A 17,855-nucleotide genomic window follows, 5' to 3' on the forward strand; every position below is an offset into this window, starting at 1 on the left:
CATCAACTTGAGGAATGCCATTTTTAATATTTTAGATACCCTCTGTATCATTTGTTATATAGAGAGATGTATAGCCTCCCCATCTGTTGGCTACTTGTATATCATCCTTTCAGAAATATTTGTTCAGTTATGTGGTCCAATTTTTAATTTTGGATATTTATGTGCTTTCTGTTCAATTGTTTGGGTTTGTTATATATTTTAGACCTTATCTTGTGTCAGATATTTAGTTTTCCAACATTCTTTTATACCCTGCAGGTTGTCTTTGTGCTTTGTATGTATTTTGTTATATAGAAGCTTGATGTGACATCACAGAATTCTATATTTGCTTTTGTTACTAATGCTTTGAGGTCATACCTAAAAAAGTGCCATCACTCAGATAAATTTTGTGGAGAGTATTTTTTTTTTCATTTTCTTCTTCCAGTACTTTGAAGTTTCAAGTTTTGCATTTAAACCTTTGATTAATTTTGATTCCATTTTTATATAAGACAAATGCTATTTAGTCATGAACGGGCATTTGTGACAACATACCTAAACCCAGAAGTTGGGATGCTAAAAAAAAAAAAAATGAGATAGGCAAAAAAAGAGAATCACTGAACGATCTTACTCATACATGGAACTGATAAAAAAAATATTGACTTTATGGACGTAGCTAGGAAAGCAGTGTTTACCAGAGGTTTGAATTACTCATGGGTGAGTGAAAGTGAGATGTTGTTTGGAGATAGGTAGCCACAGATAAAGAGGAAGGATGAGATCAAGAGATCTATTTATTCTGCAAGCTACAATAGTCATGAAGCCTGATGTATTCTTGAAAAAGCTGTGCAGTGAACTTATTAGCTGAATTCAGCCATTCTATAGTGCACGCGTACTTCCTTTTATTATACATGCATATTTATATACTGTATCCCATATAATAAATACATTTTCATCTGCCAAGTCAACAAAATTAAAAGAGCAGAAGGCATCTCAACACTTTGAAAGCATACTTGGTCAACATCTGACAAAATCCTGGGGACTGAAATAGCACAATTACAAAGAAATAGATTCTGCTAGCGAGCCAAAGTCTGTTTGGATGTGAGTCTTTCCCTAAGGGAGCTTCCCCATGAGAGAGACCAATTCAGCATCATGAGAAACAAGCCGAAGAGCCAGTTAAAGCATGCTGGCTTTCTGACCCACAAACACTAGATAATGTAGCAGACCTTTCCAGCAACATTTTGGTAGTAACTTGTTATTCAGTAAAAGATACATACACCTTTCATGTAAAGTTTCCCAAGGGATTAGTGCAATTAAAACAGGCTAAGTAAGATTATGATTATTAACCATTGAAGAAGCAGTTAGAAACACTTTAAATGATTATTTGCTCTAAGACACAATTTATGATAATTTTGTGGTTTTGGTGAAATGGTGGTGTATAACAAGATAATCTACAATTTCAAAAAACAAGTAACTTGTTATATAAAGCATTGACACATTTATTGCCAATCAATGACATTAAGGCATATATACATATGTCTACATATGCACACACATGCAGATATATATGTATATTGTTAGTATTCTCATATATTTACTATACATACATGAATATATAGTATCCATGCATGTATCTATATTTATATTTCTATTAAATTTAATTAGAAAATTCTTTGGTTGTACTAGATCTGTCCCACTAAAATGCAGTGGCATACTGTTTTCCACAGGAAGAGGGAGACAGAGAATTACATGAGTAAAAGTAAATTATTATTAACAAAATTATAATTTGTATTGAAGATGTTTCAAAAAGTTTCAGCAAAATGTAAATTTTGATAATTAGACAGCTATTGTGTAACATAATTTAGAAATAATATTTCAATAAAAGGTAATTCCTTTTAAAATGACCTGCCTACTACTTGCGAAATAGGATACAGAAGATAGTAGAAGATAGCAGTATCATGTAAGCTATGCAGAGAGATGGAAAATATGGTTTTCTCTTTCTGTTAAGTTTTTTTTTTTGATTTCCTCCCTTTCTCACTGTCTGGAGTTCCCTCAAGTGTTCCTTTCTTTCTAATTTTAATCAAGTGTTCATTTAATGTTGTTATCTCCATAGTTATAGATTTTTCATGTGTTTTGTAACCATTAGAAAACTGGGAGGCTGAGGAAGATTCAGAGTGTAAGTTCAGGAAGATGGAGCCTTGATGTGGATACCAAGGAGAAACCTGACTTACAGGCAGACAGCTAATCTTTCTGTTCTGACAATTTTTCCCTTTAGTTATGTTTTCAATTGATTTTTATTGTTGTATACAAAATGGTAGTTGTGGAAATCGTTTGTAGTACCATCTTTTAATTTGTTTGCTTTTCCATTTTTCGAGTGGGCAGTGGCAAAGTGAGGCTGTCCCATGCCTGGGTGAGACACATGAGGCCTCTCTGTTAGTTCTCACTGCCAGATGGATGGAGGATTTTAAGGGTTTAACACTGGGACACAGGACAAAGCTGAATGGCCCATATGGGGATCTAATGTCTTACTTGATCATAACCACAGCATGCTCTCCACAATTGACCTAATTAGATGAGATTTTCAAATATGCCGTCTAAAGTTTGTTTGAATATCAGATATGGGTCACTGTTCTCTAGGGCCTTCGTGCTTATTTGCCTATTGGTGTTTGCTGAGGTCAAGACAGGAGATTTGTTGTTTGTTTATCACATTCTTTCTTTATAAAAACTATTCTTAATATTTATTTATCTTTAATAAATAAACTATTAATTTATTTGTTTGTCTCCTTAATTTGGAATATGTTAATTTAGAACTACCAGCAACTTGAACAAGGATAGGGTAACATTTAGTTTGAACATCATATTAAGAAAGTATTTTATAATTTTTACAAATTTATATTAAAGATAACAAAGAGAATTCTCAGCATGAGAAAATCTTTCTTCAACCATCTTTGGGTAGAAATAAACAATTGGGATGTTTATTTCACCATAAATGCCTCTCTATTTAATAAATCAGGTGTTAGGAACAGGTATCCTTCAGCTCATTGGCATATTTTGTTCACTTTGCAAGATGTATAATTATTGGTATATCCTAGGATTTTCAGACTATGACAGCAAAATCACATTCTAAGTTCTAAACTTTAAAATCAAGACATTCAGTCGTGACTGGCAGCCAATATCATTGCAAAGTACTGCAAGGAAGCCCTAGACTGTTGCCTATTGGGAAGGATGAGAGTGCTCTGTCGAGAACTTCACTGGTGAGAGAAATTGTTGCCATCCTCCCTAAAATTGAGTTCTTGGGAATGAGTATGAATACTCAGGAAAAAGGAAGAAAGGAAGTCAGAAAAAGGAGCAGAGAGAAACAGAAGAGAAAAGGTGATAAGAGGCATTTGGCTCACCATGAATGCATGAATTGAAGGTGAAAACCCAACTATGAGAGTGCCCGTACGATGATCCATCACCACGATGGCTCAGTTTTGTGTTTCCTGAAGGCTTATCACTATAGTGAGGGAAGCTTTCCTACTGATGTGCCTGGTGCCATAATTTAATCAGTGCCTACTATTTCATCTTCTTTAAGCTCATACTTAACAAAACCCTATTATTTTGTGCCCTACTTGATTGTCCAAGGAGAAAGCACATGATGGTTGGACTATTGCCAGTGGTGGAAACATCTGCTGTATTTCTCAGTATAAATAAATAATCAGTTCTCTAAAGATTTCAATATTTTGTGAGTTTTTTTTGTTGAGTCTGAAATCTCTACATTTAATTAACTTATGTACATCTCAAAATCCCACTGCAAGGCAGGAACAGGAACAATGACTCTTAGAGAGGGAACCAAATGGAGTTCACAGTTGCCCGAATTTCTTGGAACTGTGCCATCTGTTTAGCCAGTCTCTCTTCATCTGCTGTCCGCCTAATAGATTATTTTCTAAAGCATGGTACCTAGTACATTTTTTTTAGGTATAATGATGTGATGATTTAATGTAACTTTTGATTCAGCTCTCTGATTTTAAATTATTATCACTAACATTTTCAATATGCAAGTACATCATCTCAATAATTATATGGCTCCACAAATAATCAACTACCTAACATTTTCTCTCCCATTTCCAGGTAATGTACTATTTTATTTATTTCCTTTGAAGCCTTCCTTCTTACATAATTACAGTGGTTACTTATTTTAAAATATATGTGAATGAGAACCAAACATTTAACACCAGGGCCTTTGGGAGACTTTTGTTTGTGGATTAAAAGTGAGTTTTGGAAACTGGATGACTTCTTTTTAGGTGCTTATCAGTCAGCCAAAATGTTGGTTTGTGTAAAATGCGCATGCCATTTTCCCAGGGTGACTAGATATGTTAAGATGATTCTATTCTAAGGATGACACTAAAGATTCTGAAAACAGTAGGAAGCCCCGCTCCCAAGAAATCATTGGCAAGAAGAGTGCAGAGGGAAGTCAACCACACATATGCATGGCAAGGGCTGTTTCATCCCTTTTCATCTCTTGGAGTTACAGCAGAAACTAGACTTAGCTATGGATCCACCAGTAAGAGACCACATAAACAATATGCTCTTTGTCCCAGAGAGAAAGGAAATTGGACTACTGCTACAAGAGAAGGACTAGGAATTTCCTTCTCCTTTTCCTCCCCCCACTTTCTCCTTCTATTTTTTTTTTATTCACAGTCTATCAGATTTGCAAATGCAGGTCCTGGGGTCACATGACTGCTGTGGTAGTGGCAGCACCAACAGAGGGAAGGAAAACCCACGTGGAAATTTTGTTTCTTTAGCCAAAGGAACATGATAAAAGGACAAAAGAGTGGATGTAAGAATCCCATTAATGAACTGGAGGGATGTCGTTGGACAAGCTGTTCAATTCATGACTGACTATGGGTAAAGAAGCAGCCAGGTACACTGTGATCCCTAGGGCTTCTCTGCTCCTACCCAGAGTAGCCCACCTACTGCCTCTAGTTTAGCCAACTGCTAAAGCAATGCTACCATTTGAGGATCAAACATTCAAACCATGAATATATGGCAAACATTTTTCATCTTTGAGTCAAAGGTTTTATGAAGTAGAGGAAGGACTTGAGCTACTAATGGAAGCTTTCCTGCTTTTGTTTCCTAAGTAACAGATCACAGGCATAGCCATCATAGCTAGTTTATATTTAAATCATAACACAGTAGAAAAATTAAATATATATTGGTTCAAAAATTTTTTGGATTATCTGAGGAATTGTATGTTTGTGGCTGCTGGAATCATAGACAAGGAAAAAAGTAATTATTTAAGAGAAAAAGAAAAACGGTGCTTGGAAGTTTCTCAGATTTGATAGGGAATTTAAGCTGTTCACAGAAAATCATGATAAACTCAAGAAAACTATTCCCAAATATATCATAAAGAAACCAATGCAAGAAAGCTCTATCAGAAACTGCCATGACAAATTGACAGATGACACATTATAAGTTGGTAAACAATAATAACCGTTACTGCAAGCTCCACATCACAACCATGGAGCCGTAAGAAAATTTAATTGAGTCTTCCTGAAGTGCTCAAGGAGAAGAAATGAACAACTCATGTCAGGTTTAATTCACTAGATATATTTGTTCATTGTTGGTGGAGACCGCTCGTCTATTTCCCAGCCACACAGACCCAAAATAATCACTCAGAAACGATGTTAATTACAATACTGCTTGGCCTATTAGCTTATGCATATTTCTTGCTAACTCTTAGATCTTAAATTAAGCCATTTCTATTATTTTATATTTTACCACAAGGCTTATGGCCCACTGGTAAGGTTCTGGCTAGCTGTCCCCTGTGGCTACATGGCATCTCACTGACTCTGCCTTCTCTCTCCCAGAATTCAGTTTAATTTTCCCCATCTAGCTCTATTCTGCCCTGCCGCTGGCCAAAGAAGCTTCTTTATTCAATAACCAATAAAAGTAACACATATACAGAAAGACTTCCCACACTAATTCTTGAACACAGAGAAAGTGTGCAAGCTTAGGGTTATCCTAGATGTTTCTCCATGTGTGTCTTGATGTCATCATATGCCATTACTCAGGAAAAAAGACAGTATTTAGAAATATTCTCATATGAAGAGAAACAATGAATTACTGCAACTAGGATACAATAAATGCTAAATAGTTTTCAGGATGAGGAAAAATGATTCCAGGAAAGTATTTAGAAGTTCATTATTGTAACAAGAACAATAATAGATATTAATAATTTTTCATCACACAAAGCCTTTCAAATATGCATGATTTCTGAAAAAAAAATTATCGCATTGTGTGCTAGGTTTTTCCCATTTGCATGTATAATATGGATGACTCAATTTGCATGTGAGCTTATTCTTTGACCATAAAAGATTTTAGCTATAAATCAGAAGATAAGGAAACCTGGAAATTCCCCAAGTATTTAAAGATTAGAAACCATACTTTTAAATAATCTGTGGATAAAGAAGATTTGAGGAATATTTACTCCAGTAAACACTAATCTGACAAGAGAGGGAATGTCTTAAATCAATAATCCAGGTGCCTGTTTGAAGAGTGAGAAAAAGAGGAGCAGACAAAACCCGATAAAATGAATTAAATTTTTATTAATTTTTAAAACACTTATTAGAGAGAGGGAGAGAATGAAAAGGAAGAGAGGGAGAGAGGAGAGAGAGACAGGAAGGAAGGAGAGGGGCAGGATACATATGCACACACATGCCAGTTGTGTGACAACTGTCAGGAGTCAATTTCCTTTAGTGACACAGGTCTTGGGAACTGAGTTCAGGTGGAAAGTCTTGGCTTCAGGTGTATTCATCATATTTCTCACATTTAGTTAGTTCTCAATAATTTCATTACATTTGAAATCTCCATTTTAAAAATGTTATACATTTTTAAATGTATACACTTTTAGTCTCTGTATGTGGAGCTAACCAGGTCTTGGATTCCAAGGAATCTGCATAGCTACACCTCTTCTCTATACTCTGCTCCTATCCTACAGTTTGGCCTCATGATGTACTTGGCGAATATAAGTAATATGCACATTTGGTGCCCCCCCCCCCGATGGTTTGGGATCATTTTGATGTCATCAGGTGAAGACACTCGTGGGATGCTGAGAGACTATGCCATGACAACATTTACTAGCATTCAGTTATTTTTAAGGTTCACAAGCCACGATGGGCACAGAATACATAATTGAAAGACATAAAATTGCTCCATTGGAAATCTTGGGAATCCATCAAGTCCTATGTCTTCGTTTTCCTGGAATCCTGAAAGTTAGAGGATGGAGAGGATCCTTAGAGAAAGAGGATGCAAAGCTGCTATAAATATTCTTGTTCAAGTGAGTTCCTGGACAGCCAGTTCTCAGCAGGAAAGAACAAAACAAGAACTAAAACCACATCACTTTGCTTGACGACCGGTTCCACACTGGAGGCTGAATCAGCAGGTGGAAGAGCTATGGATGCCAACACCAAATTGGTCATCGGCACGCTTTGTAGCAGCTTCCTCCTCTTCCAGGTTCTTTTCCATTTTGTAAGTTACTGGTTTTCAGCCAAAGTTTCTACAGGTTATAATAGTCTTAGCATCGACAAGAAGATCGAATGGAACTCAAGGGTAGTATCTACGTGCCACTCTTTGCGGGTTGGGATTTTTGGCTTATACCTCTTCTTATTTGATGAGCCTACTATAGCTGATCCACTCTGGGGTGATTCAATGCTTGTGAAATTGAATATTGCAACTGCTTCAGGCTACCTCATTTCTGATTTATTGATTATCCTTTTGAGTTGGAAAGTGATGGGCGACAAGTTTTTTGTAATTCACCATTGTACGGCGCTAGCTGCATACTACTTTGTACTGAAAGATGGAATGCTAGCGTACATTGCCAACTTCTGCCTGCTTGCCGAGCTTTCCAACCCCTTCGTGAACCAGAGGTGGTTCTTTGAGGCCCCAAAGTACCCCAAGTTTTCCAAAGCCAACGTCCTCAATGGAGTTCTCATGGCAGTGGTCTTTTTTGTAGTGCGGATCCTCGCGATACCTCCTTTGTATTTCTTCATGTACTCCGTGTACGGAACAGAAGCCTACATGAGGCTCGGATTTGTGGTCCAGTGTACCTGGATCACTACCTGTCTTATTTTGGATGTGATGAATGTCATGTGGATGATCAAAATTACAAAAGGATGCATCAAGGTCATCTCTCTCATCAGACAAGAAGAAGCCAAGAGTAGCCTTTAGAACGGAAAACTTGATTAAAGGCGTGCTTCATCAAAAAAAAAAAAATATTCTTGTTCAGGTTTTCTGTGAACCTAAGTTTTCACATCTCTTGAATGATATCTAAGAACGCAGTCACTGTGTCACAGGTGATTGCAAGTTTAGTTTACTCAGCTGCCAAATGATTTTCATTGTCTTCCCTGTTTTAATTTGCTACCAGCAATGTATATATGATACCATTAGCCTGTCCTATCTAGTTTATAATATGATGTTAATGTTCATGTCAATGACAACAGAATGACAGTCATAACTTCTCTTTTGTGAGTCATTACTTTATTTATGTTTGAGGATAGCTGCCAGTACACACTTATGCCTTTGCAGGTATCATTTTAATATCTTATCAATTATATATTTTGGAGAATATATAACTAATTTATTTATTATTAATTTATTTCATCCCTAATCAGTAGCTGTTTCCTAATAAGGCTTTGCTCCACTTCCTTTGGGGAATTTGTGTACCCTTCCTGTTGGTTTTGGAAATGCTTGCCAAAGACCCCTGAGTTAAATGTTTGATTCCCACTCTGTGGTACTACTAGTAAGCACTAGAAGCTTTAAGAGATAGAGACCACTCTAAGATTCTTGGGTCATTTGTATCTTGCCCTTGAAGGGGACAGTGGGACCCCAGTCACTTCTTTTTTTGCTCATTTGTTTCCTGGCCATTCTTCTGCTATAATAGTCTATCACAGGTTCAGAACAACAGGGCCAACCATTCACAGATTGGAACCTGCAGAGTTGTGAGGCAGAATAAATGTCTTCAGTTTATAAGTTGGTTATCACAGATATTTGTTAGAGTGACAAATTACATCAATTTCTGCAATCAAGATTAGAATATTTAATAGGAATGCATATGTAGAAGGATGAATATATTTGTTAAATAGGAGCTTTAAATACAAACAATTTCAATGCTAATATTGTATGAAAAATGAAAGATCAGATTAGATTTTTTTATTTTACTTTACATACCAATGACAGTTTCCCCTCCCTCCTTTCCTCCAGTTTCTTTCCTGACCTCTCCTACCCCCATCCACTCCTCCTCCATCTCCACTGAGATGGGGTAAGGTCTCTCTTGAGAATCAACTAAGCATGGCACATCAAGTTGAGGAAGGACCAAGCTCCTCCCTCCTGCTTCAAGACTGAACAAGGTTTCTTAGCATAAGGAATAGGTTTTAAAGAGCCAGCTCATGCGTCAGGGACAGGTCCTGGTCCCACTGCTAGGGGCTCAATGAAAGTCCAAGCTGCATAACTAACTTGACCCAGTGCAGAGGGCCTAGGTTGATCCCATGCCAGATCCCTAGCTGTCTGTCCAGAGTGCATGAGCTCCCATAAATTCAGGTCAGCTGTCTCTGATGGTTTTACAGTCATGATCTTAATCCCCAACCCCTGCTCATAGAATCCTCTACCCTCTCTTCATCTGAACTCCAAGAGCTAAGCCCAAGGCTTGGCTGTGGATTTCTGTATCTGCTTCCATCAGTTACTGGATGAAGGGTCTATCATGACAATTATGGTAGTCACCAATCTGATTACAGGGGAAGGCCAGTTCAGACATCCTCACTAATACTGTTAGGAGACTTATCTGGGATCATCCTTGTGGGTTCCTGGGAATTTTCCTGGTACCAGGTTACTCCCTCACCTCATAATAGCCCTCTCCATCAAGATCTCTTTCATTACTCTCCCCCTCATTCCATGCCCAACTCTACCATCTTGATTTTTCATGTTCCTATCACCCTTCCCCTCCCCCCAGTTTACCCAGGACATCTCATCTATTTCCTCTTCCCGGGGATATCCATACATCCTTCTTAGAGTCTTCCTTGTACCTAGCTTCTCTGGGGCTGTGGGTTGTAGCCTGGTTATCCTTTGCTTTACATCTAATATTCATTTATGAATGAGTACATACTGTGTTTGTCTTTCTTGGTTTTCTGGGTCTGGGTTACCACATTCAGTGTGATTTTTTTTCTAGTTACATCCATTTTTCTGAAAATTTCAGGAGATCATCATATTTTTACATCTGAGTAATACTCCATTGTGTAGACATACTTTTTACTTTTTCATCCTTCGGTTGAGGGACTTTTAGGTTGTTTCCAGGTTCTATTACGAATAATGCTGATACGAGCATAGTTGAGCAAGTATCCTTGTGATATGGTTGAGCATCCTTTGGGTATATGCTCAAGAGTGGTATCACTGGGTCTTGAAGTAGATCGAGCCCCAATTATTGGAGAAACTTCCATAACAATTTCCAAATGGTGGCTCTACAAGTTTGTACTCCCACCAGCAGTGGAGGAGTATTCCCCCTTCAGATTAGATTTTTAACTTTACAGAAAAGATATTGAAGTGACAAAAATAGATCATGGTAAATTTTATAGACATGCAATTTTTAGGAAATAATATCATTCTGGTGGACTAAACAGCATGTGCTAAAATGTGTCTCTTAAAAACAGGTCTCTCAACAGCAAAACTGATGTTAGTCATCTTAGAATACAGAGGATTCTGCTTTAGCTGCTGTTGCCATCACTTTAGAGCAAGTTCATGGGTTTGAGGTTTGAGGGTACAGTTTGTCACAGTAGGGGAGGCATGGTGTCAAGAACACATCTCTGTTTTGGAAGAAGACTGTTCTTCCCATCTGGGTGGAACAGGAAGCAGAAGGAAAATGCAGAACTTTTCAGGCTGCCCACTTCTTCTGTTTTTCTTCAGTCTGACTCACTAGCCCATGGGATTAATTTCGCCCATGTTCAAAGGGGCAGGGGGAATCCTCCCCCATTCCTTAAACTTTCCTGGAGAAACTCTCTCAGGTACTCATAAAAGTGTGTCTTCTTACTTTGCCAGGGTAGTCCATTAGAGATAACTCCACTGGCATAAGTGTCCGTGAACCAGTCCCAAAGTTGTGAGCATGGGAGAGCTGTTCCCATTACTCACTCATTGGTCAGGTGGTGGCATGCGCACGGGGGAAATGCCATCCCCTACTCTACTCCACCCCCACCCATCAACACCTGAGTCTGGTAGGAGAGCTGGCCCTGGGTCATAAGGGCAGGAGGATTGCTCCTGTCCCCTCCCAACTGCAACACTCAGGAGAGCAGGTCCTGCACCTCACCTGGAAAACACAATAGAGACAATCCTGTTGGCAGAGGTGTGGGTGAACCAACTCCAAAAATTGTGAGCATAGAATTTCTGTCTTCAATACTCATCTATCATGTGATGATGGCATTGACAGGGGAGAGATGACCCCCCCATCAATGCCTGAGATATGGCAGGTGAGAGAGACATGGCTCTGAGGTCAGAAGAGTGGAAGAACTGCTTCTGTCCCTCATCAGCTGCAGCAATTGGAAGAGCAGCCCCTTCACATGACTGGGCAACACAATACAGCTTGATCTGAAGATGTGGGTGTGACAGAACCAACCCTGAGGACTTGAAAGCAGGACTGGAAACAAGCCCTGCCCATGGATCATTGCTGTGAGGGGTAAACTAGCCAAAACAATTCAGGAGAGCTCACCTTGGTGGTGTGGCAAGGAAGAGCTGGCCAGCTGACCAACCCTGCAACTACCCAGGTCCAGAACCAGTGATATGTGTTGGCCCACCCCGATATCCACCTCATTTGTGATCTGCTGGAGCATGTAAAGGGACTGGTCCTGCAGACCCAACGCTGCAGGATCTTCATGTCAGAGGCCAACAGCAGGATAACCAAGAGGAGTTCCAGTGAGGGCCCAGCATTGATAGTGTAGCAGAAACCAGAGGCCTCGGACTAGACCAATGACTCTTTGAAATGAACACTTGCAAGTAAAGATGTATGGATAAAAGGGTTTACTGTGTAACTACAGCTTCCATGATGAGATAGATTTTTCTTTCTTTACTTTCTCTTAAATTTTATTTTATTTTATATTGAGAAAAGGTTGCAAGGGCAGAGGGTAGATATAAAGGAATAGGGAAAAGTGGACGGAGAGGCATGATGTGAAAGACACAAAGAATAAATATAAAAACAATTAAAAAACAGTATGTCTTCTCATAGATTATAAATTCAATCAAGTTTGCAAAAAAGAATAACCAATGCAAGTTCCCAGCTTACTATATGAATTCTAACTCAAATAAGTATTTAAAAACATTTAATAAATCTCAGCATGTTAGACTTCAGTTGATTTTATTTAGATCAAGATGAGTAAAATCAGCTTCATTGATCTTCACTATCTAGCTGCTTTCCAGGCTTAGACCAATGTTGGAAGAGCAGGGCCCCTTGTTTGTCCCAGCTGCCTGGCTAGCTTACACCTGAAATAACCACACAGGAACTGTATTAATTAAAACACTGTTTGGCCATCGGCTCTAACTTCTTATTGGTTAACTCTTACATTTCAGTTTAACCCATCTTCATTAATCTGTGTATCGCCACATGGTTTACCTGAGATTCTAATGGGTGTCCATCTCCGTCAGAGGATCCGTGGTTTCTCTCACTCTGCCCTTCTTCCTCCCAGCAGCATTCAGTTCTGTTTTCTCTGTCTACCTAAGTTCTGCCCTATCAACTAGGCCAAGGCAGTTTCTTTATTCATTAACCAATGAAAGCAACACACAAACAGAAGGAACTCCTACATCAGACCTAGTACAATTTAGCAGGATTGTTTGTTTTAACTAATAATTTAATTTTCAAAAAGTAGAATAAAAAATTTATTTTTCATAAATTTCTACAGAAACATAGATTAATAAATATTTGCATATGGAACAAATATAGATCTAGAAGAAAGAGGGGTAAATTATTTACTTAAACATGAATAATAGGTTATTAGTTTTGGGGGTACTTTAATATGATAATTTCTTAATACTACTGTTTTATTCATAGATTGAAGTGAAAAAAATTTCAGATATTTTATAATGTAATTCTTGCCTAGAAAGATATTATAAAAATTCCAAGTGCATCTTATGTAACTAAGAACTTGCATGTATTTGTTGCTGAACTCTGAAATGTTGTGGTTATGGATTGTAAAATGAGGGCTGGCTTCTTTGTTGGAGTTTCTGTCCTGCCTGGTACCCCACAGCCGGCAAGCCCCAAAGAAAATCACACAGGGGACTCTGTAAGTTAAAAGCTGATTGGCCCATTAGGTCAGGCCACTTATCAGCTCTTGTAGCTTTTATTAACCCATTATTCTGATGTATTTTTGCCATATGGCTCAGTACCTTTTTTAGCTGGCAAGTCACATCCTGATTCTTCAGAGTCTGGGCAGGAGTGAGTGGGAGGAATCAACTTCTTCCTTCACATAATTCTCCTGTTCTCATTGCATCATTTCTACTTCCTGTCTGGTTTTGCCACTTTTACTTCCTGCCTGGCCAATCAGCGTTTATTTAAAACGTGATTGACAGATTAAAGACAATTCTCCTGCACCAGTGGATCAGTGTGGATTTGACTGGGCCAAAAGAATGAATTGTGAAAGAAATTGTGAATGACAAGCATGCTATTTTATACCTACTTAGAAATGTTGCTGAGGGAGACTATCAAATTGTGAGGATTTATTCAGTATACAGCTAAATCTGGACAGTGCCTAGTTGCGGTGCTCATGAGGAGCCAGAATTTGCTATCAGTACAGGAAAATTGATGTGTTCATAGGACCAAAGCCAAAACCGTATTGCTGGTATGAATATCACGGGTTCCATATGGTAAGAGGTAGGCAACAATGAAAAAAGAATTAAATATAAAACCTAAACATGTTTGAACTTTAATATACAGAAATAAAAACACCAGAACTATATTGTCATCTTTCACGTCTATGTCTAGCAAAAATAACAACTCTGCATAGCACAGGCAGAGAAAGCAACCAGGAAGGACTTGATGCTGGTGTGAGAAGAACTTGGCAGATGGAGAATTCAGCATAACAGGACTTCACCTTGCTTGCATTCATCTTTCCTCAGAGAGTGAGAACTGGGATAGTCCCCTTTCTCAATGGCTCATGTATTTAGTCTTGTGTCTGAGGATATATTAATTACGGGAGAAAAGCCGATGAAGTGGGGTGGGAGTTGTGAGGCTTGCGGTTCAGCTGATGACCACACAAGTAACCGTAGCAACAGTGACTCACCCTGAGTTCCCACTCTGCTTTTCCCCTGTGATGCAGGAACACGTTCTGTTCTTGTCAACCCTCCTACTGACTGTGGTGATGAGGTTCTGAAGAGGGTGTCAGGGCTGAAGTCGAGACAACGCTGTTCTTGTTTGTATACAGAAATGTGAATATGCCGGAAAGAGGCACTTGTCTTTGACATCGACAATGAGCATTTCCAGCAAATTTAGCATTGCCTCCTTAGTGTATGGTGGCTTCAGCCTCCCATGCTCAATAGCAATGGGATCATGGGAACCAAAAGCTCAGATGTTTATTTAAAAACACAGAGAATTTTTTTTTAAGTCAGGCACTCATAGAAATAAAAAAGAAAGCATCAAAATAATAGAAATGTGTACTCTTTCAAGGAAGCCACCATGAAAATACCCTGGGAATAGTAGGAATTTATGGTCTCATGTTTCTGTAGGCTGGAGTTAAAACCAATATGTTGGAAGTATTGACCCTTGTTCTGAGTGCTATGTGGGAAGAATCCCACCCTCTCACCTGATTACTGGTAACCATTGCTCTTCTATGACAGCATATTTCTAATGATCTTATTTCAGAGTCTGTGGTTATGATAAACAGTGTATTCACAAAATTAATTAATTTCCGAGGTAAAAGGTGAGCTAGAGAAATGTCTTGATTTTAGTGATAGACAAAGTGATTCAAAATAGGAAATCAGTTAGGGCAAGAGAATAAAAGAGATAAAACATACTTTTCAATAGATTGGACAAGTCCAGTGTGAAGCACAAGTTTTACAAAATACCAACAATCTTTTAGCAAAAATGAATCTGCGAAGTTGGAAAATACAAGATATCTGAAAAGATATCTTTACCAGGTTCATGGTAGTGGTGCACCAGAGAATTCTAAAGAAAGAATATAATGTTTAAAACACTCAAAGGAGAAAAATCATACTATTTTAGATCATTTAAGCACACAGGTGACTTACTTTTTAAAAATAGTAACATAAAAGACACAGCATCAAAGGCTTGACTCAAAATTACAGGGCATAATGAGACATTATTATTTGAAATTTGAAAATCTCTACTATTAATATAGAGTCACCAAAAAAATTGCTAAGGGTGTATCATAAACACAATGAATCCAGAGACCCCCAAAAGAATTGTAACTGTAGGGCTGGAGAGATGGCTCAATGGTTAAGAACATTGCCTGCTCTTCCAAAGGTCCTGAGTTCAATTCCCAACAACTACATGGTGGCTCACAACCATCTGTAATGAGGTCTGGTGCCCTCTTCTGGCCTGCAGGCATACATGTAGACAGAATATTATCTATATATAATAAATAAATAAATAAATAAATAAATAAATAAATATTTTTTAAAAAAGAATTGTAACTGAATACTGCTCTTTCACTTCCCGGCCGCCCAGACCTGAATAATCACACAGAAACTACATTAATTATAACACTGTTTGGCCAATAGCTTATATGTATTCCTAGATAGCTCTAACATCTTAAATTAACCCACTTCTATTATTCTGTGTATCACCATGAGGCTGTGACCTACCAGTACAAGTTATAGTGTTTTCCTCCTTCGGTAGCTACATAGCATCTCCTTGACTCTGCCTACTTTCTCTATCTCTGCTCATATTTCCCACCTGGTTTTACCCTGCTAAGCCATTGGCTGAAAGAGCTTCTTTATTAACCAATGGTAATAAAACATATTCGTAGCATACAGATCGGAATCCCACATGATCCTTAGCTGCTGGATTCAATTCCAGTTTCCAGTACTTGCAGAGGACTGTAGATTGCTACTCTTTCTGTGAGTTTATCCACAGATAAATAGACTTTGCTCTACTCTATTGCAGTGATTGTGGGACTCGTGTGTATGCCAGCAGGGATAGTGAGGATGTCTGAAGAAATTCTGAGCACGGGCATCAGAAAAATAGCCAGGAACTACAAAACAAGGTGGTGGCAGCATTTTGGACAAAAGTAAACTTTTTAAAAATTACAATATTCTCTCATTTTACATATCTATCTCCTTTCCCACTCCCTCCCCTCCTTTCACCCCACCCTCCATTTCCCACTCAGGATTTATCCCTAGTGCTTGAACTGGCATCTTGGAGCACATTCTCTTTGGAGGGATACCTTACTCAGCCTAGATATAGAGGGAAGGGCCATGGTCCTGCCTCGAAGTGATGTCTCAGACTTTGTTGACTCCACATGGGAAGCCAAAAATGGACTTTTAAGTAGAAGTTTACTGATAGACTTTAAAAGCAATTAGAGGTGAGATGTGATTTATTTTAGGCTTTATTCATGCTAATATTAGACAGTGATTTTAACCATTAAAACAAGAAGAAACTTTGGTTTCTTAGACAAAAAAGTTAAATATAAGATCGAGAGAGAGAGAGGGAAAGGGAGGAAGGGAGGGAGGAAGGGAGGAAGAGAGAGAAAAGAGAGTTGGGAGAAGACAAAATATATATAAAGGATAAATAATTTAACAAAATAAATTCAATGAATTGCATCAAAGTGTGCAATTGAAAGCAAGAACAAAAGGATTGGGGAAATGACTCAGAAGTTAATAGCACGTTCTGCTCTTGGAGAGTGAGTACCTAGCTTCAAGTCCTAGTACCTACATGACAACACACAACCATCTCTAATTTCTAAGTCAAAGGGATATGAAACTCCCTTGTGGCCTACATAGGCACTAACACACATGTAGTGCACATATATACAGCTTAAAACACTCACACACTTAAAAATTAGAAACAATATTTAAAAGTAAATAAAATGACAGACACTTGTTCCATGGTTGCTTATAGGAGATAACTAACTACACTGGCACATGCATTATGAAGTGACACAATAAAAAAAGAACAGTCTCTAAGGTCATTAAAAGTGTGTTGATCTTAGATTGGATGCATAGTATGAAAGGCAAGCATGGTGGTTCAGATCTGCAATCTCAGTGATCCAAGAAGTTGAAGCAGAAGTTTCACAAGTCAAGACCAGAAATGAAAATGTGGCAAAACCCTAATCTTAAAAAATGTAAAAGTTGGGATATTGTTGACAGCTACAATGCCCTTGGTGCCACACACATTTGCAAAACGAATAAAAGAAAATAAACATATGTCAACAGAAATGTGAAAAATGAAGAAATGGATTGAAAAATGGTAACTTCTGAGACTTATGGAATACCATCAGAACTTCTTTCATAGGTGGATTATAAGCTGCAACAGAGAAACACAGAGAAAATAGATGGAAAAAGATACACTCCAAATAACTAGTTAAAGACAAATATATATATATATATATATATATATATACACACACACACACACACACACACACATATATATATATATATAAGCCAAGAACATGATCAGTGAAAAATGAGGGTTAAAAATTAGCAGGGCTTAATAAGGTATAGAATTGTATAACTGCTGGAAACCCAACATTAAAAATCAGATCTTGAAGTCATGAGAGGAAAGGCCACATGGTGCATACAGTATGGTAACTGGGGTAGTTGGGGACTTCTCATCATAGAGACCAGAAATCAGGGAGAAACATGATACCCTAATGTCCTGCAATGGGTAATTTCTGTTTTGGGGAGAAACATAATACCCC

At 38.1% G+C, this 17,855-nt stretch overlaps 2 protein-coding genes across 6 annotated transcripts in view; both read left to right on the plus strand.

Annotated features, from left to right (window-relative positions):
• LOC121441864 (nucleolar protein 4) overlaps window positions 1-17,855 on the plus strand; it is a 356,406-nt gene that overhangs the window by 9,824 nt on the left and 328,727 nt on the right. The gene's annotated exons all lie outside the window — the stretch shown is intronic.
• On the plus strand, window positions 7,397-8,178 carry LOC121441865 (TLC domain-containing protein 4-like). The gene has a single exon (XM_041643195.1). The coding sequence runs from the start codon at window positions 7,405-7,407 to the stop codon at window positions 8,176-8,178; it is 774 nt and encodes a 257-aa protein (XP_041499129.1). The 5' UTR covers window positions 7,397-7,404.

This window comes from Microtus oregoni, unplaced genomic scaffold (genome assembly GCF_018167655.1).
Source record: "Microtus oregoni isolate MIOR12 unplaced genomic scaffold, Mior012 000082F_ref0000272, whole genome shotgun sequence".
NCBI lineage: Eukaryota > Metazoa > Chordata > Mammalia > Rodentia > Cricetidae > Microtus > Microtus oregoni.

Excerpts from the sequence above, each read along its gene's own strand:
- LOC121441865 (XM_041643195.1), top strand. The coding sequence starts at position 7,405 with ATGGATGCCAACACCAAATTGGTCATCGGCACGCTTTGTAGCAGCTTC.